The sequence below is a fragment of the Furipterus horrens genome, unplaced genomic scaffold, assembly GCF_987537825.1.
Source record: "Furipterus horrens unplaced genomic scaffold, mFurHor1.1.pri manual_scaffold_1, whole genome shotgun sequence".
Lineage (NCBI taxonomy): Eukaryota > Metazoa > Chordata > Mammalia > Chiroptera > Furipteridae > Furipterus > Furipterus horrens.
This window is the reverse complement of record NW_028327171.1, coordinates 129,562,071-129,589,375: the sequence shown is the minus strand read 5'-3', so window position 1 is coordinate 129,589,375 and position 27,305 is coordinate 129,562,071. Positions and strand designations below refer to the sequence as shown.

The window sequence follows — 27,305 nt, the reverse complement described above, 5'->3', positions numbered from 1 at the left end:
TGATTTCAGAATTTTTCAGACTTTTTCAAACCTATTTTTTCAACACAAACTTAGTTTGTCTCTTCCACCAGATAGTGTTCATCAAGATAACTCCTAATTAAATGTAGTCCCGTTTGTTTATTCTTTCCTTTATTTCTCTTGCCCTAGAGGATATATCAGCAAAAATATTGCTGTGTGAGATATCTGAAATTTTCCTGTCTATATTTTCCTCTAAGACTTTTATGGTGTCACGGCTTACATTTAAGACTTTTATCCATCTTGAGTTTATTCTGGTGTGTGGTGTAAGTTGGTGGTCTAGTTTCATTTTTTCGCATGTACCATTCTGGTTCTCCCAACACCATTTTGTTGTTTTTTATTCCATTTTATGCTCCTGCCCCCTTTGTCAAATGTTAATTGACCATAGAGACAATGGGGGGAAATTGGGACAACTGTAATATAACAAGAATAAAGACTCACCACCTCCAAGGGTAACAAAAATTGACATCAGGTTAGAATGCATCCTTCCAGACATTTTCATAGGCCTTGTGTGAATTTATATGCTTACCTATTGAGGAGGGGTTATTTATGTAGTTGTTACACTTCACATTTTATTCTGTACCTTGTTTTTTTCATTCAGTAATATATCTTAAAGCCTTCTTTGTGCTAAGATGTATAGATTAACTCTAGTTTCTTTACTACTTTTTAAAGAATGATTACACCGTGCTTTATCTAGCTCTTCCTCTATGAATGGACACTGAGTTTATTTCTGTTTTGTTTTGTTTTTTACTCTTATAAACAATGAACATCTTCATTAGTGCCTTCTAGCATATATAAACAAAGGTTTTACTTCCAAAGAAGTGGAATCCTGTATCACAGAGAATGTGTATTTATAATTTTAATACATATAGACTGTAAGAATTCATTAATAACTAAATACAATGTTCAGTTCAGTCCCTTTAATCCCAGGGGGGAAAAAATGATAACTCCTAATTAGGAATTAAGACTCTTCTTCATTTAAAATCACTTTACTGCATGTAAATAAGACCTTGTGAAAGAGGCTACTACTGTTTTTACAGTCAATAAAATGGTTTAATTCTAACTCCCTATTCAACTAACCATGATCCTGTAAGTAAGCCATTTAATTTTTCTGTTGCCCCAGCTTTCCCACCTACCACATAGATAGATATTTTGAAGTACATCATAATGATGAATAGATGAGAGAATTCTTTGACAAGTTAAAAGTACTATTTAATTTTGAGTTACTGTTTTTAATAACATAAGATTTGTGAAAATATAGGAAACAGATTTTGCTTTCCTGGCTGGACGCATGAAAAGGTGGTTTGTATATAAGTGTGGTCACACATCCTTCTCTGAGCACTCTTAATTGGTTTCCACCATCTTGTTAAAACCCTGAATGGGTCTTTTTGAAGGCAGAATATTCCAATTATAGTCCTCATTTGGAGTAGACTAGTTCATCTGTAATTTTCTCACTCCACTGCTAAGTAGTTGTATGATGTATTAGAAAGGTTGGCATTTTGAACTATACTACCTTTGTTACTGCATGGTCTTAACCACTTCAGGGACTTCATGGGCCTCCTAGAGCCCTTAATTTGTCATCCTAGAAGCCCTGAGCAAGAGAGAGAAGCTGGACAAGCCTGCTCTCTGCCTTAAACTAGTATCCTGTTGAGTCACCAAAATACATGCTTCAGGATGGGACTGGAAATGACAACCAACTCAGGTTCTGGGCCAAAGAGCACTGTATTCAGTGCAGTAGTGCAGGTCTTCTGCTCTCAAGAGCTCTGGTCCCCAAATCCTCATGGGTGGGCCCAAGGACAAGGTCATTCAAACAGTTTGCAAACACAGTTCTAGTATACATAGTGAACGCCTAACAAAGAGTAAGTACTTAATAGTTTTTAAAGATAAATTAGTAAGAAATTTGTATAATAATGGGTACTGAATACTACTTCATGCATAATTGAGGGAGACACATAAGAAAATATGACATGGTTTTATACCAAATATCTTAATACTTCATAAGACAAGACAAGCATATATGAAATATTTGAGCATTTAAAGTGGGGAATTTTTAAGTGATAGAATGAATCATTTAAAGTATAAGGCTATGAGAATTCAAAGACACAGGACCACGGAGGAAGTTTCTTAGGAAGTGAAACTTGGAATGGATTTTGAAAGATGGATGGGATTTGAGAAGATAAAAGGGTGCTGGCATTCCAAGCAGTGGGAACAGCATGAGACAGTGCCTGGAAATGGAAAAAGTATGTTTGTTTCACTCATTACTTTTCGGCCATGCAGGAGTTGGGGTAGGCTTTAGAGGTGCATATTTGAAACAAAATAGGATTATGACATACACTATCGGTCATAATATAGCTACAGAAATACTCATAAATGTGTACTAAGATGTATGTGTAAAAGTATTTATTGTTTGAACTAGCAAAAATTTTTAAGTAATTTAAATTCTGTCAGTTAGGTGAATGGTTAAATAATCTATGGTGCAGTCACATCATAAAATACCAGGAAGTAGTTGAAAAGAATTAAGTAGACCTTTGAGTGCTAATGTAGACCACCATGGAATGGTATATCAATAGTGAAAATGCATTTATGTAATATCTGTCAAAGTTGAAAATTGACTTTAGAAAATCAAAGTGGTATTTTAGGATGATTAATGTGATAACATTGTATCAAATTAAATGGGAGCAATTGAAAGTGAACAGGGTATTGGGAAATGTTTGTATGAGTACTGATACCGGAGGCCAGACATAGGGACCTGAATGGCAACGAGAAAGAGAGAACCAAGGGACATTCTGAAGAATAATTTTAAAGGCCTTCATGACAGATTCTTGATATAGGGGATGAAGGCAAGAGAATAGAAAGTAGATTTTTCAGATTTAAGCTTAGGAAATAGACACGCTGATAGCAAACCTTTAAAGAATTTCTTTATGTTTTTGTTTTTTAGGATGGAAGAAACAGTACGAAATCTATTGCAGACTCAAGGGCCTCCAGAACAGAGAAAAGAAGAAACTGTTAATATAATGGTCTATCAGGTACACCATGTTTCTTATTCTTGATTGGGTACTGGTCAGCTTTTTTTCTCACATTTCTCTAGCTCTGTCCTCCCTAACTCAGACATAAATAAGCAAGTATGGGCCAGATTCCAGTGCTGGGAGCCATACAGTTACCCCTGTTTGAGAAATCATGTACACTTTTATTTAACTCATCCATTTTTGTTGAGCTCTTACTGTGAAACAGATGGTAGATTTGGTTGTAGGAAGATGTAAAAAATAAGTTTGCAGTGGTCAAGGCTTTAAGAGAGGTAGCTACGGCATTCCCTGGGAACACAGGACAGGGAGTGACTCATCCTATCTGGGGAGTTAAGGAATACTTCCCAGAGAGGGATGACATGTAAGGTGGCCCTGAGGAATAGAGAACAAGAGGAAGGACATTGGAAGCAGAGGGGAAGCCCTGGATAAAGGTGCAGTGGTGTGCATTTGCATGGTGGGCTCATGGAAAATGAGAAGCTCAAGGTGACCAAATAATGGCCTGGTGAGAGAAGAAATTTGACTGTGACACTGAGGGTGCACAGGAGAGCTGATTGAGGTCATGCTTGTATGCGGGGCTTGTGGGTGTGGCCTTGCACTTTGGCCATATGGAATCTGAAGAGGTCCAAAGAGAGTAAGCGGTCAATAAAGTGACAAGTTGTCATCTTCCAATTGTCCTTATTCCATGGCTCTTTAACACTAGCAAAGAGGCCAGGCTGGAAAAAAGGACATCTAATCTGAGTATGACCCAAGTTAGCCGGACATATGAGAAGGCTCTGGCAAGTGGGAAGAGAAATATAGCAGAAAGACCACAGATCCTCTTTATAGATGAACAGAGGACTTCTGTTGAAAATCACTTCAAATCACAAATAGAGACCCAGTATCCATTGCACAAGTATGCAAAGAGAACTAAAAAAGGTAAGGAAGGCAAGGAAATGGGCTGAAATCTGAGGCAGTCCCTGGAATCCCTCAGTGTTTGCTGGCTAGAAAGGAAATGGGTTTGAGAGGCAAGTGTAGGGACCCAGGTGGTAAAGATAACTGTGCACTGGCTTCCCTGAATTCATGGGTTCAGGGCTCCTCAACCTTACTTGTTATGAGAAAGATTGGGAAGACTCTGATCATAAAAGTCACGGTATCATACAAAGTTAAGAAATCTAGGAAGAGTTACCTTTAAGGAATCTACGTCCTCAATAGTTGACTCTTGAAACATATACAGGACTACTTGGGGACAATGGGACAGCCATGCTCCATCGCCAATGACTACAATACAAGGAGCTGACTTAAGCTGCCTCGGAGGAGATTCAACTTAGTGCCATGAACACAATTTTTAAAAATCACTAAAATCCATTTCTTGGAAAAGTGTTCTTCTTGAGAAGGTGAGGTGGTCTTTACATAGGGAATGCACCATCCACTTTTCCTGATGTGCAGTCACCTAGAGTCAGGATAAGGATTTAAGTCCTCCTAGCCGCGAGTCTTTCCTGGGTCTTACATCTGCTTTGGTAGAAAATTGAGGTACAAATAAATACAGGGGGGTGAGAGGGAGATTGATTCTGCAGTAAGTGTTTCCATGTGACCTAAAAGAGTCATATGAATCTGAAACATTGGTCATGTGCTCCCCCTCACTGGTCACAGCAAGCCTGCGTTAGAACTAAAGAACTCAGCATCACTCTGTGCTTGTCCCAAACTCCTCCTTGTTGCTCATCCAGGTTCTTGTTTCCTTTTGATCACTCTTTTCTAACCTCTGCATTACTTACTAGCCAAATCTGTGGTGTAGACTTTTAACATCATCATTGGAAACTGGAAGCTACTTAGAAAAACAGATGCACTTTTTTTTTTTTTTTTTTCTCTCCAGGATTGACTTCATCTTTCTTTTTTTTTTTTTTTTTTTAAGTATATTTTATTGATTATGTTGTTACAGTAGTTCCAATTTTTTCCCCTTTACTCCCCTCCACCCAGTATCTCCCTCCCCCAGCATCCCCCCCCAAGTCCATACCCATGGTTCGTAAAAAATAACTATCCCTCCCTCTCAGATATTAAGACCCTTTGTAATCTTGTAAAGGACAATGGGCGAAGGTCTCAAGCTCCTCTAGCTGCTTCAAGCTGGACATGGTCGTCGTCCTACCTACCCTTGGGTCCAGAAATCCCTAATAACAGTGGGGGTGTGGAGGGGAGGGTGGCCTTCCCACATGGGGAAGGATTGTGCAGACTCCAGGTCAGTTGGCTGTCTCCGGACAACGGCGTGCTTGGTTTAGCAGGCTGGCATCCTTGTTGTGTTCTGGGGGCAACAGATTTGGCAAAAAGGGTTAAAAAGCATCATTCAATCCATAACTACTAGGTGGCAAAAGGCAGGGATTAATTTTTCAATGTTCCACATTAGGAGAAAAAAAAAAAAAAAAAAAAAAAAAGGGCTTCTTTGGAGGAAGGTGTGCTAGGCACATCTCTCCTGTCCAAAACCCTTTTGCCCATTTTATTTAGTTTGGGCTGAGGGAAATAGTTTATGTTTCCCCCCTCTCAGACCTCTGGGCCCTTTCTGTCCAAGCCATTAGGATAGAAAAGAGAATTCAGTTTTAAAGTGAAGCCCACAGACCACCCCATTCTTCACCAACTCAGCCATTTAGTTCAGCCAAACTGTTGAGTCTCCGGAGGCAGCGCTGCAGAGAGGATTAAGTGAGGCTTATGCGTACAGACAATCACTCAGGTAATGCGGTCATAGGCTTATGCCCTCTGGTTCAATTTTGCTCATTTGTTTGTGTTGTTCATTAGTTTCCTGTAATAGGTGACAGCATAACGTATTTTTCTTTCGTTGCCTGGCTTATTTCGCTAAGCATAATTCTCTCTAGTTCCATCCATGTTGTTGCAAATGGTAGAAGTTCCTTCTTTCTTTCTGCTACATAGAACTCCATTGTGTAAATGTACCACAGTTTTTTGATCCACTCATCTACAGATGGGCATTTAGGTTGTTTCCAGCACTTGGCTATTGTAAATAGTGCTGCTATGAACATTGGAGTGCATAGGTTCTTTTGAATTGGTGTTTCAGGATTTTTCGGATATAATCCCAGTAATGGAATTGCTGGTTCAAAAGGCAGTTCCATTTTTAGTTTTTTGAGGAAATTCCAAACTGTTTTCCATAGTGGCTGCACCAGTCTGCATTCCCACCAGCAATGCACCAGGGTTCCCGTTTCTCCGCATCCTCTCCAGCACAAGTTGTTTGTTGATTGGTTGATGATGGCCATTCTGACTGGTGTGAGGTGGTATCTCATTGTGGTTTTTATTTGCATCTCTCTGATGGCTAGTGAAGTTGAGCATATTTTCATATGTCTATGGGCCCTCCGTATGTCTTCTTTGGAGAAGTGTTTGTTCAGGTCCTTTGCCCATTTTTTAATTGGGTTGTCTGTCTTCTTGGTGTTGAGTCGTATGAGTTCTTTATATATTTTGGAGATCAATCCCTTGTCTGAGATGTCATTGGCGAATATATTTTCCCATATGGTTGGTTTCCTTTTCATCTTGCTGATGTTTTCTTTAGCTGAGCAGAAACTTTTTAGTTTGATGTAGTCCCATTTGTTTATTCTTTCCTTTATTTCCCTTGCCTTAGGAGATATATCAGTGAAAATGTTGCTACGTGGGATATCTGAAATTTTCTTGCCTATTTTTTCCTCTAGGACTTTTATGGTATCACGGCTTACATTTAAGTCTTTGATCCATTTTGAGTTTATTCTGGTGTATGGTGTAAGTTGGTGGTCTAGTTTCATTTTTTTGCATGTCCCTGTCCAGTTCTCCCAACACCATTTGTTGAAGAGGCTCTTTTCACTCCATTTGATGTTCTTTCCCCCTTTGTCAAATATTAGTTGACCATATGAACCTGGGTTTATTTCTGGGCTCTCTATTCTGTTCCATTGATCTATATGTCTGTTTTTATGCCAGTACCAGACTGTTTTGATTACCGTGGCCTTGTAGTATAGTTTGATATCAGGTATTGTGATTCCTCCTACTGTGTTCTTCTTCCTCAAAATTGCTGTGGCTATTCGGGCTCTTTTTTGGTTCCATATAAATTTTTGAAGTATTTGTTCTAGTTCTGTGAAATATGTTGCTGGTATTTTAATAGGGATTGCATTGAATCTATAAATTGCTTTGGGTAGTATGGACATTTTAATGATGTTGATTCTTCCCATCCATGAGCATGGTATATGCTTCCATTTATTTGTATCTTCTTTAATTTCTTTCTTCAATGTTATGTAGTTTTCTGAGTACAGGTCTTTTACCTCCTTGGTTAAGTTTATTCCTAGGTATTTTATTTTTCTTGTTGCTATGGTAAATTGAATTTTTCTTTCAGTTTCTATCTCTGAGTTTTTATTGTTGGTGTATAAAAATGCCTTTGATTTCTTAATATTGACTTTGTATCCTGCTATTTTGCCGAATTCACTTATTAGGTCGAGTAGTTTTTTTGTGGAGTCTATAGGGTTTTCTATGTACACTATCATGTCGTCTGCAAATAATGACAGTTTTACTTCCTCTTTTCGAATTTGGATGCCTTTTATTTCTCTTTCTTGTCTGATTGCGGTGGCTAGAACTTCCAAGACTATGTTGAATAGGAGTGGGGAGAGCGGACATCCTTGTCTTGTTCCTGATCTCAGGGGGAATGCTCTCAGTTTTTGCCCATTGAGTATGATGTTGGCTTCAGGTTTCTCATATATGGCCTTTATTATGTTGAGGTATGCTCCCTCTATTCCCATTTTGCTGAGAGTTTTTATCATAAATGGGTGTTGTACTTTATCAAATGCTTTTTCTGCATCTATTGATATTATCATGTGGTTTTTGTCTTTCATTTTGTTTATGTGGTGTATTACGTTTATTGATTTACGAATGTTAAACCATCCTTGCATCCCTGGGATGAATCCTACTTGATCGTGGTGTATGATCTTTCTAATGTGTTGCTGGATCCAGTTTGCCAATATTTTGTTGAGGATTTTAGCATCTATGTTCATCGGCGATATTGGCCTGTAGTTTTCTTTCTTTGTTGTGTCTTGACCTGGTTTTGGAATTAGGGTTATGCTGGCTTCATAGAATGAGTTTGGCAGTCTTCCCTCTTCTTGTATCTTTTGGAATAGTCTGAGAAGGATAGGAGTTAGTTCTTTCCTAAATGTTTTGTAGAATTCACTTGTGAAGCCATCCGGTCCAGGGCTTTTGTGTGCTGGGAGTTTTTTGATTACTGCTTCAATTTCACTAGCTGTTATTGGTCTATTCAGACTTTCTGCTTCTTCTTGATTCAGTTTGGGAAGACTATAGGTTTCCAGGAATCTGTCCATTTCCTCTAGGTTGTCAAATTTCTTGCCATACAGTTGTTCATAATAATTTCTTATAATCCTTTGTATTTCTGTGGTATCAGTTGTGGTTTCTCCTCTTTCATTTCTGATTTTATTTATTTGGGTCCTCTCTCTTTTTTTCTTGATGAGCCTGCTTAAAGGCTTGTCAATTTTGTTTATTTTTTCAAAGAACCAGCTCCTACTTTTGTTGATCTTTTGAATTGTTAGTTTAGACTCTATGTCATTTAATTCTGCTCTGATCTTGATGATTTCCTTCCTTCTACTTGATCTGGGCTTTGCTTGTTGTTCTTCCTCTAGATCTTGTAGCTGTAGGGTTAAATTTTTTATTAGATATTCCTCTAGCTTTTTTAGGTAGGCCTGTATTGCTATGAACTTTCTTATTAGGACTGCTTTCGCTGTATCCCATAGGTTTTGGGTTGTTGTGTGTTCATTATCATTAGTTTCCAGAAACTTTTTGATTTCTTCCTTGATGTCATTGTTAACCCATTCATTATTTAATAGCATGTTATTCATTCTCCATGAGTTTGAATGTTTTTGAGTTTTTTCCTTGAGGTTGATTTCCAATTTTAAGGCATTGTGATCTGAGAAGATGCTTGATATCATTTCAATTTTCTTGAATTTGTTAAGGCTTGTTTTGTGTCCTACCATGTGGTCTATCTTTGAAAATGTTCCATGTGCACTTGAGAAGTATGTATATTTTGCTTCTTTGGGGTGAAAACTTCTATATATATCGACTAAGTCCATTTGATCTAGAGTGTTGTTCAGTGCCTCCATATCTTTGGTGTTTCTTTGCTTCGAAGATCTGTCCATTGTTGACAATGGGGTGTTAAAGTCCCCTACTATGAGTGTGTTGTTGTCTATATCTTTCTTGGAGTCTTTCAAAAGTTTCCTTACATATTTGGGTGCTCCTAAGTTTGGTGCATATATATTTATAAGGGTTATATCTTCTTGATGGATTTTTCCCTTAAGTATTATGAAATGCCCTTCTTTGTCTCTTTTTATGGACTTTGCTGTGAAATCTGTTTTGTCTGATATAAGTATTGCTACCCCAGCTTTTTTTTCATGTCCATTTGCTTGGAATACATTTTTCCATCCCTTTACTTTCAGTCTGTGTAGATCTTTTGTTCTAAGGTGGGTCTCTTGTAGACAGCATATATGTGGGTCATTCTTTCTAATCCATTCAGCTACCCTATGTCTTTTAATTGGAGCGTTTAATCCATTTACATTTAAGGTTATTACCGATAAGTACTTATTCATTGTCATTTTTCCCCTTTGTACTCGTGTTCTTCTCTGTCTCTCTCTGTTTCTTTATCTTCTTAGAGCAGACCTTTTAGCATCTCTTGCATTGCTGGTTTGGTGGAGATGTATTCTTTTAGCCTTCTTTTGTCTTGGAAGCTCCTTATTTCACCCTCCATTTTGAATGAGAGCTTTGCTGGGTATAGTATTCTAGGTTGTAGGCCTTTGTTTTTCATTGCTTGGAATACTTTTTGCCATTCCCTTCTGGCTTGTAGTGTTTCTGCTGAGAAATCTGATGATAGCCTTATTGGAGTACCCTTGTATGTTATTAGTTGTTTTTCTCTTGCTGCTTTTAGGATCCTCTCTTTGTCTTTGAATGTTGCCATTTTAATTATGATGTGTCTTGAGGTGGGCCTGTTGGGGTTCATCTTCATTGGGACCCTCTGTGCTTCCTGGACTTGCGTGACTCTTTCTCTCGTCATGTTAGGAAAGTTTTCTGTCATTAGTTTTTCAAAGAGGTTTTCTATCCCTTGCTCTTCTTCTTCTCCTTCTGGAATTCCTATGATACGGATATTATTACGTTTCATGTTGTCCTGCAGCTGTCTTAGAACCTCTTCAGTCTTGTTCAGTCTTTTTTCATTTTGTTGCATTGTCTGGGAGTTTTTGTGTAGGTTGTCCTCCAGCTCGCTGATCCGATCTTCTGCTTCCTCTAGCCTGCTTTTAATTCCTTCTACTGTGTTCTTCAATTCAGAGATCGTATTTTTCATTTCCTCCTGGCTCTTATTGATAGCTTCTATGTCCTTTTTCATGCTCATGTAATTTTCTGTGAGTTCCTTGTAGTTTTTCTGGAGTTCTTTGAAGTTTCCGCTGAGCTCATTCAGCTTCTCCATAATCCATGTTTTGAATTCCATATCTGATAGTTCGCTCCCCTCTATTTGATTTAGCACTCTTTCTGGGGATTCTACCTTTCCTTTTGATGGGAGGTTGTTTCTCTGTCTCCCCATTTTTTTGACTCCTATTGTTTGTTGGTGCTTCTTGGAATGATCTGCACTTCCTGGATCTGCCTCTGGTGGCGTCAGATCATGTACCAGTCTGGCCCTAGGCAGCCTGTTGGAGACTTCCAGGGATCTACTGCTGTTGTCTGTCTTCTTTGATTGTTAATCTATTCAATCTGTGATTAGCTGTCAGGCTTAAGGACTGTGGGTGTGGCAGCTTAATTCCTGTAGGCAGGGCTTTTGCTTCCCCTCAGGCTGACGCCACTTGGAGGGGAATGGTCTACCCGCAGTACTGGGGATGAGTCAGCACTGGGACCCAGTCAGCTGCTCCTCCAGTTCTCCCCTCAAAGCCACCGTGCCAAATTCTCCCCAAGTGTCTCCAGTCCTCTCTGCCTTCCCTCTGCTTGAGCCCAGGGTAAGTGGTGGCCAAAATATTTTCGTATGTGATCCACTTAAGAGCTCTTTTTCTCCTGCTGTTTCTCTCCGGCTAGCAAGAAAGCCTGTGGCTTTTCGCTTTTCACAGCTGATACTATTTTACTTTCCACTCTGTCGCTGTAGGCTGGGAAGCCCAGCTGGGGGTTTAGACCCTGCCCGTCTCAGGGGGAATCCCCGGCTGCTGAGCTGTTTCTCAGTCCCTTCAGCAGCCACCCGTGTGAGCCCAGCCAGCCCTTCCGTGTCTCCGCACTCCCTACCGGTCACGTTGTGATGTAGCGGCCTTTTCTGTCTCTCCGTGGTTATAAGACTTCTTTCCAGCTAGTGTTCCGTTGGTTATTCCAGATGATTTCTCCAAAATTAAGTTGTAAATCCAGACTGGTCCTGGGAGGAGGTTAGTGTAGCTTCTACTTACTCCTCCGCCATCTTGGATCTCCCCAGATGCACTTTTTTAAAATGTGTTTAAAATTATTTCCTCTCTGTAACTCAATCTGTTAGGTTTGGGAACTCAGTGCTTCCCTCTAGGGAGAAGGCAGTAAATCATTTGAATTAATACTACATGGAAGGCATTTTTCAGTCATTGCTCTAACTGGCCTCAGGCTCATTATGTGGACAATCGGAGACAGACATGGGTTTCATGACCCATAATATCATTTACACATTCACCAGATATTTACTGAGCTTGAAGAATGTACTAGGTACAACTTTGTTCCCTGGGGATTCAAGAAATGAGAATAGAGAGAAGGAAAAGAGAAATCTTGCTGGGCTGCACTGAGGCCCAGGGAGGCCCCTGTCATGTCACAAATTCTGGTATTCTAAATATGGCTAATAGTCGCAAAATAGGTTTGTACAAGATGTACATGGTGATATTGGTGGAACATGTAGTTGACACCTTCCGTAAGTCAAAGTTTGTGGTTCAGATAAGAGCTGGGAGATTTATTGCTTCATAATGTGGGCTGTTATTAACACACCTGACTCAGATTTTCCAAAAGCGAGTTTTCCTCTGACAGCAGCCAGAGGCCCATGCAGAACTTCAGCCCATGGGAAAGTAGGAATTGCTTTCATTTTCCACTGTGGAAGTGTTTGCTCTGAGGCTTTTATCATTGAGCTAATAGAATACCAGCAGAGTAACAGCTTTCTGTGTTCCAGGCCCATGCTAATTGCTTTGTATGTATTAAAGGGTGGTCCTATTTTGTTCAAGAGGTGTGTTCCTAAAGACCTCTCATAACTTGGTACTGGTATGATTTATAACTTGCATAATTCAACATGGATTCTCTCAAAGGATGGTGCATGTTTCTGTTCAGCAGCTGAAGCGGACATGCCCTGTGGCAGTCAGTGGTTTACAGTTTACCAGCTTGGTCATTGTGCAGTTCTTGACTATTTTAATTTTGAGAATTTATATGATTTCAAGATTTCTGCATGAAGTGACATTAATAATATTTTTATGTGACCACAATTTCAAATTTACCTAGTTCAGAGTCCCAATGAATGCAACTAGATTGTAGCTCATTCAGTCCCCACAACAACTTTAAACAGGAAATACTGTCACTATCCTCATCTTACAGATGTGGACATGGACTCAGAGAAGTGCATACTTGCCTAAGGACATGCAGCCTTGAAGGAACCTAGGCAGGATTCAAGTCCTAGTCTGTCTGTTTTTCTGACTCCATGGACTCAACACTTTATGCTGAACAATTCTGGTGAGATTAAATGGTGGGGCCCAAGTTAACCACTGATTGTTACCTAAGTTGAGACCTAAACATAAGCCTTTCTACTGCTATCTAAAGTTCTCTACATTCATTGATTCATTTATTTGCTCATTTATGCATTCAAATGGCAGTTGTTCATTTATTTTTTTTTACATTAAGTGTAGTGGTCTTCTGCTGGTGCTAGAACAAACTTAGTGACTTAAAACCACACAAAATTATTATTTTATAATAATTCTAAAGATCAAAATTCTAAAATCACTGTGCTGACATTCTTTCTATAGACTTCAGGGCAGAATCATTGCCTCGCCTCTTCCAGATTCTAGCATTCCTTGGCTTGTGTTCCTTTCCTCCATCTTCAAAGTGCATGACTCCAAACTCTGGTCCCATTGTCATATCTCTTTTTCCTGAGCTTGACCATCTCCCTTCCTTTTATAAGGACCCTGTGATTACATTAGACCAACCCAAATAATCCAGGATAATCTCTCCATCTCAAGATCTTCAATTTATGGATTTACGGTCAAGATAGCAACATAGGTAAACACAGCTTCCCTTCTTACACAACCACATAAAAATTACAACTAAAATATAGAATAACAATCATTTAGAACCATCAGAAATCGACTTGAATGGAAATCTGACTTCTACAGAATTAAAGAAACTACATCCATCCACTGGAAGGAGGGGCACAGATGTAGAGTGGGCTGGTCCCACACCTACATGCAGTAGATAAAAATTTGGGAGGGATATCTTAGGAGCAAGGAGTCCCAGCCGCTACCAGGACCCCCAGCCCATGGTTCCAGTGCCAGGAAGATAAATTCCCATAATTTCTGGCTGCAAAAAGCTAGTGGGGATTGAGTCAGTAGAAGAAACTCCTGGAGCCCCAAGCAGTTCCTCATAAAGATCGGTCGGCAGCCGTCCATCTCGAGAGACGATGGTGTAGCTTCTTAAGAGTCTATCTGCACCGCCGAGAATGGTTGTGCAGTCCGACTCGGGAGTGACACGGCATCTGTCTCCCCCCGTGTTGAATCGACATCTTGCGATGACGCTGGAGTGTCCTCTCCAGTGAAGCTGAAGCTACAGAGCCTCGAGAGACGATGGTGTAGCTTCTTAAGAGTCTATCTGCACAGCCAAGAATGGCTGTGCAATCTGACTCGGGAGTGACACGGTATCTGTCTCCTCCCGTGTTGAATCGGCATCTTGCGATGATGCTGGAGTGTCCTCTCCAGTGGAGCTGAAGCTACAGAGCCTGGGCAGGGTGATATGGAGGGTCTGCTGTTGCCCATGCAGCAGACCCCCCCTCTCTTCACAGCTGAAGGATCCAAGGGAAAGACGGAGTCAATACAGCTTGGCTTCAGGTGCGCCGCAGGAGTTGCCGGTGTTGACTACAACGTCAAACCACCTTAGGGACTCCGGCTCCGGATTTTCTGTCGGGGTTTACTCCCTTAGCCTTTCCCCTGAAGAGGTATGCCGCAAGGCAGCGGAGGTTTTTTGGAATCAGAGTTTTCCTTCTCTGATTCCCATAAAGAACCCACACATGAACTCACCTACTCAGACTCACTCCCTCTGAGCTCCAGCACCAGGGTGGAAGCTTGAAGAGCACAAGTAGCATACTGGGAGAAGCTGAGGTGTCAGGAATCAAGGCAAGCAGAGGCTATTGTCCCTTTTCTGGGCTCTCCCCCTGCAGGGCTGCAGGGCCACAGAGCCGGCAAGCTGGTGCCGTATCTGAGACTCCATCAACCTGGCTAGCACTGTTTGACCTGCCTTGGAGATGCCCAGAGACTCCACCTCACCCAACTTACCACTCACCCAAGCTGCTTTTCCATATGAATGGCTGGTCTTGGCTCAAGCTTCACAACTACCTAAGTCCTCTCATACAAGCAACAGCTGGCCTCAGTGATTCCCCAAGCCCAGCACTAACAGCAGCCAGCCTAGATTCATAGCTTTGATTCACCTGGGCATCTCCAAGCCCAGCACAAGTAGCAGCCATCCCAGATTGCTTTATAGCTCAGGTAGGGTGACCCTGGGCAAAATACAGGTTGTGACTGACCTTGGCCTGCACAACCTGGGAAAACCCAGAGTCAGTGCACGCAATGGATAGCTACAGACCACATCAGAGCACCACGACCCTGCCCCTGCACAGCTGATCCTCCATGAAGGGTGGAGGTTGGTGGTAAGTGGTTATAGCCAATCCTTGCAGCTGATTGGCTTAGGTGAATCCTCCCATTGACATGCTGACAGCAACCAAGGCTTTACTACAGAGGAGGGTATATTCAGCCCGCATGAAGGGCACACCTCAAGTACCCAGCTTGGGTGATAGGGGACGCTGTGCCACTGGACCCTACAGGACACCTACTACATTAGGCCACACTGCCAAGACAGGCAGTCAAAGCACAGGGAGGCTGCCAAAATGAGGAGACAAAGAAACATGGCCCAAATGAAAGAACACATCAAAACTCCAGAAAATGGGCTAAACAGAATGGAGATAAGCAATTTATCAGGTGCAGAGTTCAAACACTGGTTATAAGGATGCTCAAGGAACTTAGTGATGGCCACAGCAGCATGAAAAGGACCCAGTCAGAAATGAAGGATACACTAATTGAAATAAAGAACAATTTACTGGGAACCAACAGAGGAGTCAATGAAGCTGAGAATCAAATCAATGATTTGGAACATAAGAAAGAAAAACACAACCAATCAGAGCAAGAAGAAAAAAGAATCCAAAAAAAATGAGGAAAGTATAAGCAGCCTCTGGGACAACTTCAAGAGATCCAACCTTCACATCATAGGAGTAGCCAGAAGAAGAAGAGAAAGAGCAAGGAATTGAAAATCTATTTGAAAAAATAATGAAAGAAAACTTGTCTAAGTTAGAGAAGGAAATAGACATGCAAGTCCAGAAAGCAGAGAGAGTCCCAAACAAAATGGATGCAAAGAGCCCCACTCCAAGACACATCATAATTAAAATGCCAAAAGTTAAAGAAAAGAGAGAATCCTAAAAGCAGCAAGAGAAAAGAAGTTACCTACAAGGCAGTTCAGATAAGACTGTCAGCCAATTACTCAAAAGAAACTTTGCAGGCTAGAAGGGATTGGCAAGAAATATTCAAAGTCATGAAAAGCAGAGGCCTACAGCCAAGATTGCTCTTCCCAGCAAAGCTGTCATTTAGAATCAAAGGACAGATAAAGAGCTTCCCAGACAAGAAAAAAATAAAGGAGTTTATCATCCCCAAACCATTATTATATGAAATGTTAAAGGAACTTATTTAAGAAACAGACAATCAAAACTATGAACAATAAAATGGCAAAAATGCATATCTACCAACAATTAAATCTAAAAAACAAATTAAGCAAACAAAAAGAACAGAGACAGAATCATGGATATGGAAAGCTTGATGATTGCCAGATGGGGGTGTGTGTGTAGGAATGGGAGAAGAGGTGAGGGGTTAAGAAATACAAATAGGTAGTTACAGAATAGCCATGGGGATGTAAAGTACAATATAGGAAATGGAGCAGCCGGAGAACTTATACACATGACCCATGGACATTAACAATCATATGGGGATTGCCTAAGGGACTGGGGAGTACTGGGTGGAGGGGAGCAAAGGGGGAAAATCAGGACATCTGTAATAGCATAATCAATAAAATATAATTTAAAAAAAGATCTTTAACTTAATTATATCTGCAGAGTCCATTTTGCCATATAAGATAACATCACAGATTTCAGAGATTGGGATATAGACATCTGGGTGGCAAAGACATTATTCTGTTCATCACATTAAGTAGCACATCATTCTAGCAGGCTGGCAGTACCTAGCAGACATCAGGCTAAGTGCTAGATATATGATGATGCCTGCCTGACAGGGGCCTTTTCCTGGAGAGTTCAATCTATTGGAAGCTGGACATCAGGGAAGAAAAGCAAGTAATCAAATATATGCAACAATGTGATAGGAGTCCAAAGAGCAGCTTGCCCAGTGTTCTGGGAAAGTAAAGGAAGATGCCACCAAACCTGCTGCACTGTTCTCCCTGGAGACTCTGCTTTCTGCCTCACACTGATTTTTAATGTTTTAATGTCCCTTGTTTCCATGCCTCTGGTTCTATTTTGCTCATTTGTTTTATTCATTAAGTTCCTGTATTAGGTGAAATTATATGGTATTTGTCTTTTGCTGCCTGGCTTATTTCACTAAGTATACTCTCCAGTTCCATCCATGTTGTCGCAAAAGGTAAGGGTTCCTTCTTTCTTTCTGCTGCGTTGTATTCCATAGTGTAAATGTACCACATATTTTTGGTCCCTCATCTACTGATGAGCACTTAGGCTGTTTCCAGCATTTGGCTATTGTAAAAAGTACTGCTATGAACATAGAGAAGTTTTAAATACCATCACTAAGAATTTAAATAGTTACTTAAGTACTTCCTGGGAATTTAACATTCTTGGTTTAATGGGTTCTGACTCTACTTTCTCATTCTCAATTTCTGTTTAGATTCTCTGCTCAGACATGAATGCTTTTCTTGTTAGATGCTTTGACCCTGAACTGAACTCTTACCAAGTAAAAGCAGAATATAATCTCTCGGTTACAACAAACGTAACCTATGAATAAAATGATGCCCTGGAAAAGCACCTCTTCGTACGGGTGAGCTGGGTTTTCCTCAGCTTATCTCGGCAGAGGGCTAGACTTTATTCTGGAATACTCAGATAGTTTCTCAGTTCGCAAGGCTCTGTTGAAGGAATCCAAAATATGATGTTTTTTATTAAGTGTGTCACTTGGGCAAATACTTAGGGCACTTCAGATCATTAACCTGGCATAGCTGTTATTTTTTCCTCTTATGAAACAAATATTTTTGAACAAAGAAAAATCACGATGGTATCAATCCTTGCACTTGATCCTATTTTCTCACCTAAGGCTACAGAATGATAATTTTCTTTATTTTAGGTCTTGTCTTAGCAATGCTTTATGAAATGGAGATAAAACAGTCTGTGGGGGAAATGTATAATTTTCCTGAGATCTCTCCTATACAGTAACCTTTTGGCTACATTATCCTTATTGAATTTTGTCTGCACAGCCAGTCCAGTGTGGCAATGAAGAGGAATCACCAAATATGGGGGTAGAAAAAAAATGGTCTTGCCAGGGGTCTGCTGTCTGCATTTAAGTCATTGCAGGGTTCAGGTGTTAATTGGCCCGACAGGCATGCCTGAGGAGGCAGAGACAGAGCCTTTGCAGGTCCTGAGAAGCTTTCCCTGAGCCCCGTACTGCAAATCCCAGACTTGGGAAAAGTGGCCCTCCACAAGAAAAGATCTTCTCCAGGGCTCAAATGTAAGACAGGGATCAGACTGTGGTCATCAGGTTCTCAACCTACTTGCACCCCAATGCGGAACAGTTTCGGATACTCTCCAGGACCTGAGACTGTGCCTTGGCATGTTTTAAAACGTCCCCAGCTAATTCTAACATGCCATTAGCATTGCGAGTCAGTCAACACCATGGTCATGAAGATCTTTTCTAGCCAGCTCAAACCTATGAGAAAAAGTGCAGAAGATTCTTAAGGAAGTTTGACTACAATGTGTAGGCAAATGTACTTAGGTGGAAATTTAATGATTGTTTTCCATCCCACTAATACTTTTGCTGTTCCTCGGAGGACAGGTTATCTAATCTTTGGTCAGTTAAGGCTGTGACAGCTGTGCCAGTGTCCAAATGTGGAGGACCTGCACCCCATGCACTGGGCTTTGTAAACTCAGTCTCTGGAAGGGTGAGGAGAGTGAAGAAGTTCGTTGAACACGTTGTTCCCTCCACCCCTGGCCGTTTCTCAGCCACTTATTCAGATACAAATGAAGGCAGTGCTCTGTCTTTCTCCTTTTTCCTGAGTAAGCGTTCGTTTATAATAGATTCATAACTAGAAGAAGCAACTTGAGGAAAGGAGAGTTGCAGACCATTGAAAAGAAGGCCATGAACACACAGCAGCCCCTCACTTTGTAGACAGGGTTAGTGTCTGGAGAGTGTGGGGAGGGGAATGTAAGTAAGAAAAAGTTCCAGGGTCACACAGATCTGGAAGTAGATTTCAGTTTCCTCTCTCAATTAGTTTTGTCATCTTGGACAATTTAATCAGTTTGAGTCTCACTTTTCACCACAATGGATATAATAAGGCTAAATGGAAAGGCTTCTGTCTTCAAAGTGCTTCCCCAGGCATGATTTCATCTAACAATCAGGCATAGTGTATAATGTGCATAGCACATGTTAAATAGTCAATGAACAGTAGCTATTACATATTAGTACACATCTAGGTCTATTTATCTGTTCATCTGTTTTCTCTTCACACAAATTCTTCCTTTTACCCTGTCCCACTTTAGCCCACCCTAGCAGCTAGCACCGGGGAAACTGCTAAAAATATAAAAGTTTCAGAATTGGAGAAAATGCAAAACTATGAGAAATGTAGACATTTCCTGAGTGCTAACCTCAGGGAAGGTTCTCAGACAGGACTGGCCTTCTGGGTGGTATCTTCTCCCATCACATAATCTTACCAACCCCAGACACTATGTACCAATGTTTTCTCAGTTAGACATGCTTCTCTAAAATTCCATATATTAAATGCATTATTCCATGTAAGAAATAAAGAAACAAGAAAACAAATATTCCTTGAGGAACATTTTCTTCAGTGTTGGCAAAGATTCCAAGAACCAATCCATGAAGTGAGGACTTCCTATACTTAAAGAGGTCATTCACATGTTAGTGTAAACCATAAACTCATCTCAGAAAACTGGAATTTAGGATGTGGGATTTAGAGGGGAAGGAGAGAAGAATATAATTTTCTTAAAGTTATTTAGGAGTTTGTAATCCTCTGTGTTGACTAAGTCTGGATGAGACTTTACCTTGGACAAGGGTACCAGGAAAGAGTTGTTAAGAAGTAGCATTGGGATAGAGAAGTGAGCTCCAGCAAATGCAACTTACAAATTACAAGCATTCTTTCTATGGTTTGCCAAGTGCCATATGCATCCAAAAGGAGAGAGAAACCACTGTTCCTCCTTGGCCCCCTGCCGTCACACTCTCAGGCTGGTACGATCACAGTAACTGTTGAAGGCTTGATGTGCTATCTCAGTGCCATTTACTTGGTGCCTTCTGTGGAGTGCACCATAAGTTAATATGACAAGTTCAAAGGAACTTTTGCAAGCCCATTGAATTGGGATCTCATAATGGCTTATTTTTTGTCTTCTTCTGTTTAAATGAACAAGCAAAAATTGATTGTCATTTATGATGATTTTGTTGTTTTCTAAACATATCAAAATATATGTTTTTTACAGATGTCTTCTGTTTTAATAGGTTTGCCACTCCATCCCCCAATAAATTTGGTTTCTACACTAAGTTAATAAATTAACATGGTAAATTCATTTTTCCACATTAAGCCCAAGCCTATAGCTTAGTCTGACTTAAGAACCCACTACCATAATTATAAGTGATGATCTGAAAACAATTGCATTTCAAGTATTCTTTTTTTATTTTATTTACAAAATAACTTGAAAATATATCTTTAAGATATGAATTGGGCTACATTTCTCTTAAGTCACTATATTTAATTTTTTTCTAATCCTTCTAATATTGTATTTTTTTTATATTTGGCTTTTTATTTTCTATCCAAGCATTGCATAATCACCATTGAAGAACTGGTAGTGGGAATTGCCATAATAATAAATAATATATGTTTTACAGTTCACACTTTCACAACATCGTCTCATTTAATCCTTATATTAGCCTTTCAAAATAAGAAGGGAAGAAAGTGCCACTTCACTTTACAGATGAAGAAACTGGGTTTCACAAAAGCAGCTGATTTTACAAGCATCATACAGTGTCAGATTACAGTGGTCGTGGTCTTTGATTCCAAGTGCCCTAGTTTTCAGGGGTAGGTAGCATTGATCACATTCTTTACCTGTGGTTCTCAAATCTGGCTATGTGTCAGAATCATCTGGAGAGGTTTAAGAATTAGTGATGTCCTGGTTCCACTCAAAGGATTCTGATTTAATTGGTCTGGGGTGTGGCCTGGTCATGAGTGTTTAAAAAATCTCTACAGATCAGGTCCAATGTGCAGCCTTGTTTGAGAACCACTACACTACAGGGCGTTAGATTCAGCTGCATATTTATTTTTCTTGCTTGTTATGCTAAAGCTCCCTACAACCAGAGCCTTATTTTCATTAACATACCGCTGGCACATCCCCCAGACTGGCCAACCTGGTACCTTTGTTTAGAAGGCACATAGAACTTCTGGGGAAGATAAGAGTTCAGTGAGATCTTGAAAGACAGTAAAATTCACAGAAATGGAAAGATCCTTTGGTTCTCTGGGTTCTCTAATGAGAGACAGCAGAGGAGTATGAGCATTCCACTGAGGTACAGCAAGGGATTATGGGTATCATAATCAAAGAGGCATCAAAGATTATGGGTAAAATTAAAGCTTTTAGAGGTCAACATCCTGGGTTCACATCCCAAGTGAGCCTCTCCACAAGCTGTGAAATGTTTGTGGACTTACTTCACTTCTCAGGACCTGGAGACTTCACTCCCAGCCATTTTCAGTTCATGGGTTAGCAGTGAGCTCATTGCTGAAGAGACACTTGTGGGTCAGCAGGCAGACCAAGACTAGGAGAACATGAGGACATGGGACAGGTAGGTCCATGCGTCACTCAGGAAAATGACTGGAGTACAAATGGCCCCAATTCAGAGGCCCCAGACAGGATGAACAGAACTAGTGGAGATAGCTGAGGAAACATAAGCATTGAGGAAAACCCACTGGTAGGAAGGGCCAGCTGGAAATGGAAAATTCAGTTATATAAGTAGGTAGGAAACTTGAACACAAAGAAAACAAGGCAAGATCCTCAATTTACCCTAATTAGTGTAGCCTGTTAATAACTGGGCTTGAGGACTATTTTCCTTTTTAAAAATCCAAGCCATTAGCAAGTTTTAGAAAGTTACCAAACTTATTTTTTGTTTTTGATGTATGAAAAGCCAGGCCCTGGACATACAGTATAAACTTGACAGAGAGGATGTGGGCAGCTAGGCTCCAATACTGAGCCTCCCAATGAACTCCTTGAATCCCTCTCAAAGCCTTTCACTTGGAGCTGAGTTTTCAGAGTGGCCTGAACTGTAATTGCTTCTGATCCTCCACCAGTGTTGGGGATAGTTCTGGGCATCCAAAGTCAGCTGAGCTTAGAGACAGTGAAAACTGAGCAGAATCCTTACACATAACAGGAGTTAGAACCAGGGTGCTTCAGCGCTAGTGTTTTTAGTGGTGGGAAGTCTACAAAGTGGTTATCTGGTATCTTGGAACTCAGGTCTACAGGCAAGGAGCCAGATAATCTCATAATTTATTAGGGTAGTCAAGAGCATAGGCCATGTTTGCAAGCTGTTTATTATCATGATGCTGTGTACAAAGTAGCCAGCCTTTGTTATCCATGGTTTTCTGAGGAAAGATTTCTAGTGTGATATGTGGAATTCAGTTACTGTGTTAAGATGAACAGGGACAGTTAGCCAGTCCTAGATGCTCACAAGGAGAAAAGTTACCTCCAACATCCAGCCCCTTCATTTTGCATGTGGGGAAACAATGTCACAGAAGCCCAAGGGGCTTTACCAAGGCTACACTGACCATGAATGGCAGACCTGCAAGGAGAAGCCAGTTCAATAGCTAGTTTTATATTTCCCCTCTTCCTATGGCAGAGGCACCTAGAGGACTATTTGATGGAGTTACCTGAAAGACCTTTGGGAGAGCCTTTTGTGTCAGGAATCACAACTTGCCCAGTTTAGTATTATTTAAGTGCACAGAGATTTTGCATGAAGAAATGGTTACTGGTGTTTTTATGTACATTTATATTGCTTTTCATATATATATATATACATATATATATATATATATATATGTATATATATATTCTGACTTTTCTAATTATCTTTAGGATCATGTTTATTTGGGATAATTTATCTGAATTACCTTCCCTCCCTTACCAAGGTGAATCTCCTGGCAGGGTCATGGGTGTCTTCACCAAATGTTCCTCTCCTCTCTGCTCCCACTGTGGCCATGAGTAGCTTGTCAGAAGGTACATCCCACTCATTGACAAAGATTCACCTCAAGTGATAGCTTCCTGCCACTTTCAGGGAATAAGGATAAAAATAATAGTTTTAATGTCAAGAAGCACACCAGGACAATATTGCTGGCAAAATGTCTTTAGTAAAATTCTCAAACAATGACTAGAAAAAGCAGGTATTATGTAAATTGTACTGAGAAAGAATTCATATTCTCACTTTATCTTCAAGGTGCAAATAGGTGAGGCTTCTCTCTGTTCTGACATGAGCCCCAAGAGAATTAACTAGGTAATCCATCTCTGACTTTCAAAAGTACAACTAATGTACCTCGTTAGAGCTCTTCTTTTAGGTAATTCCAGGAAGGTGGAAGGTGGGAGGTATGGAGCACCTTGATTGAATAGGAGTCAGTTTGTGAGTCTCCAGAAATTTCCAGAGCATTTTAGTGTAGACACCTTTATAGCTTAAAAGGTCATGCATTCCTGGGAGAGATGCATGTGGTGGGATGTCAGTTAAAGGAGAAGCATGCAAACTCATTTTCTAGGAGTGAAAGTCAATTTAATGACACTTTTATCTTTTATGCCAATATTCTGTCAGTCCATTGCTTAATGTTTCTGATAGAAAAATATTTGCTTAAAAATAGTTTTCTGTTGAAAATGCTTAAGAAGCAGCAGCTCAGCATTAAGCTTACTGACAGTGTCATTAGAGGTAAAGGAAGATAATATTATCATCCCTCCTTCAGCGTCATCATAATCGACAACACTGGACATTTGCTGAGTGCATTCTGTGTTTTGCAGAGTGTGGTGATGAGGATGTGACATGTAAACATTATTCTTTTCTCCTGAGGGCCTTACTTTGGAGTTGGGACCTGGGGAACTGCTTGCAATGCATGTTGACTGAATTTGGAATGACAAGTTGGCTTCTTCATATAAACTAATTATTATTATTATTATTATTACTATTATTATTATTACATTTGAACACTTAAGGAGCTATTACTTAGCAGAAGCCATTTTCTGCCAATTCAATTTAGTTTAACAAACTCAGAATAAAAGTATAAATATTTCTCTGCCATCAGTTGTATACTTACACTCACATGCACAAACACATATTCTATTGACAGTGGTATATAAGTATATAGTACAGTATCTGACTGTGCATATAGTATTAACCATATTTTATGAAAAAATTTAGATACGTTGGTCATCCAACAATGTGTATATATGAGGATAGTGAGATAGAAAATTTTAAATTGTTTAAATTTACTTTAACATGAAATTCTGCCCAGGAATCTCAGACATATGGCTGTTGTGGGTATATAAGAAGACATCGGTAAACATACCCACCCACCTACCACTAACTAGTCAATGGCTGAATTATCGGTTCACTCGGGATGGCCACCCCTCAGTCTGTGAGCTCAGCTTCCCTCTGGAGTTCTCCGGCTTCTCTGGCATGTGAATTCTTGAAGAAAATTGGACCCGGGAGAAGTGAAAAGGAAAGCGAGAGAGAGAGAGAGAGAGAGAGAGAGAGAGAGAGAGAGAGAGAGAGAGAGAGAGAGAGAGAGAGAGAGAGAGAGAGAGAGAGAGAGAGATTGAATTTGAATGCAAATTTTGACTTTAAATTATGAGTTATTTTTAATGACCCCCAAGTGTTTGGGTGTGACCATTAACCACTGAAAGTTTCAATCTACATGACTGCCTCACTGTAATTGGTTCCTTTCCATTCAGCTTATACGCAGACAGCCATTCATAAGCTGCAAAGACATAATTTCCGTTGCTCATCTTCTTAAATGTCCAGTCACTTAGAGCATACCTTTATTGAAAATTACAGCTCATTTTTTCACACCATTCTATTCCACAGTAGAATTTCCCTTTGAATTGAACTTTTTAAAAGGATATATATGTTTCTGATAGATGGAACAGGCAATAAAAGCATCATTTGAAAATTTATTAATGTAACTTTACAAAGATGTTCAATATGGAAGATGGTCTGCAACATTGAGGAGTGTTTTGAGTGAAGAATAATAGGGAGTAGATGTGAACTGATAAGCGAATGATCATGAGTTCATATTAGAGACATAAAGAAAACATTCTGTTTTCTTATCCATCATGCACATTTAATCTTGGGGATTTCACTGTGTACTGAGTTTACTTTGTAAGTCAAATCCAGGGATGAAGAAGAAGAGTTTTATATGTTTTGCGTGGCAGTAGTAATCTTAAACTATGAACAAATTGGGATTTAAAAAAAAAAATCCTGTGATTTATCTGACGCTATTTTCCCCTCTTTAAAATTTAGTATGCTAGTGCTGAACAAAAGCTGCTAGCAATCCCTAGAATGTTTTTATGGTATTTTTCAAAGTGCTATTTAAAGTGACAATATATTCTGTGCACCCTCCCTACCACCAGAAAACAAATGAGTAAATAAATCACAGAAGCTGCCGCCACCAGGGCTCGCGCGGAGGGGGCGGCCGTCAGCCAGACAGCTGGCCTCTGCATTTCCATTTAGATTGTAATATAGTGTTGTGTTTATATTTTGAACTAATTGGTCATCATTAACTATGGAAGTGGTAGTGGTTGGTTAAACCTATTCTGCTGGTAGTCATCTGAGGCCAGAAATGACATCTCTGATAAAAGCATCCACTCCCTGGAGGAATGATCTGGGAGCCCTGGGACAGATGCTGTCAGCAGCATGGTTCGCAGTTGAATAGAGATTACAGCTCCTCAGATAGAATTCCCATTAAGGATAGATCCGTAGGGGCATGGGCAAGTCTGAAAGAGGTAACTGAGTTCGTGGAAAGAGCATGACATTTGAAATCAGAACTGGATTTACATTTTGGTTCTGCTACTTACTGTTAAATAGGTCACTTAATAACCCATCAGAGCCTGTTTTCTTTTTCATTTTCTTAAAGTATAGTAGACACACAATATTATATTAGTTTCATATATACAACATAGTGATTTGACATTTATATACCCTTTGATGTAGTCACCGTAAGTCTAGTAACCATATGTCACTGTACAAAGTTATATTATTGACTGTATTCCCTGTGCTGTACATTATATCCCCATGACTCATTTGTTCTATAACTGAACAAAACCTATTATCTTGTCTGTAAAGGGAGTCTAAAATATTTGCCCCTCATCTCTATTGCTGTGAGTGTATAAATGATGTGTACGAGGTTGTTTGGTTTAACTCTGAGATGTTATACAAATATTAGATGCTATTTACTTTTTGTGTGTGTTCTGGAAAAAACATTTCATGCTACTACCACCCTAGTCTTTGCCTTATGTGATCCCTTGTAAATTATAGCTTTTTATATTTTTACTATAAATTAGTGGTTGGATGTAACACATAGGTGGGTATTCAAAATGAAAAAAAAAAAAAAATCTGTTCTAATGTCTATGTCTGACTAGCTTTCCACCAAAGTCAGATGCCTTTTCATAGTGCCATGATTTCATTTTGCTTTCTTCAAGTTAGAATCTACCCGAATTTGAGGTTTTATTTTTTCTTTCTTCTTTCTTTTTTGAGCAGTAGTAAGAGATAAGAGCAATCTCCATTAGAAAATGAATGAATGAATTTGGACAGAGCATAACTATTGTTATCATCAGCATACATACAGTGTTTCTACATGTAGGCTAATGTGTTTGCCATCAGAATTAAAAATGATGATAAACATACAAGAGATGAGTGAATTTTATTTACTTTTCTAAATCATTGCAAACAGGGGATACTTGGGATTATTTTTCTCATAAAGCAAATGCCTTCAGAGAAGATTCATGTTGGGCATGATTTCCTGTGTTAGGAGTACTTTTACTAAATTCTTGCTCATTTATTGTGGATCACCGGGCTTTTCTTCTTACAGGCAAAACAATTGTAATGTGCTAAATGCAAAAGTTAAATTAGGTGACTTCTATTGTAGAGCCCAAGAAAAGTACACAGCAAAAAGAGGGAAGGTTTTTTTTCAAGCAAAAGAGAGAAAGAGGAGAAAGAGGTGGGGAGAGGGAGAGAGAGAGAGAAAGTACACAACAAAGAGAGTAAAGGATTTTTTCAAGTAAAAGAAAGAGGAGAGAAAGAAAGATTTTATTAGGCAACATGTCTTTTAGGCAGATTGAACTTTCATGTCATTCTGCATTATATCCCTGAACTTCAGCATTATTTCAAATATGTATCCTTCAAAGTTGAGTTTTTACAGGTGATCAAAATTGTATAAATTTGAGTTAGTCTCTTTCTGTGCATTTTATTTACAAATGAAGTAATTGAGGAACAAAGAAGTCATGTGACTTCCCTAAAAATCACACAGCTGGTTAGTGGCAGAGCTAGAACTGGAATGTAGATTTCTTATTTCTACTTGTTCTAAAAATTTATAAAACTGAGTCTATGTTCCCACCTGGATAAGAGTAGACTAACCACCCTGGATAAGAATAGTTCACAGTGAGATGGGACTTCATGGACCTCTAGAAACAGATGACATTGATTCTCCCTTTTCTTTATCGTATCGAGTGAAATGTCAACATATGTCCCAAAGTGACACACATTGTCT

The 27,305-nt window shown here is 39.7% G+C and overlaps 1 protein-coding gene across 2 annotated transcripts in view; it reads left to right on the top strand.

Moving 5' to 3' along the window:
• NCKAP5 (NCK associated protein 5) overlaps positions 1-27,305 on the top strand; it is a 1,035,979-nt gene that overhangs the window by 686,033 nt on the left and 322,641 nt on the right. For both annotated transcript variants that reach the window (XM_090279418.1, XM_090279420.1), the window contains one exon: positions 2,954-3,041. In XM_090279418.1, coding sequence (XP_090135544.1) covers positions 2,954-3,041 — 88 coding nt within the window. The remainder of the gene's footprint in view (positions 1-2,953; positions 3,042-27,305) is intronic.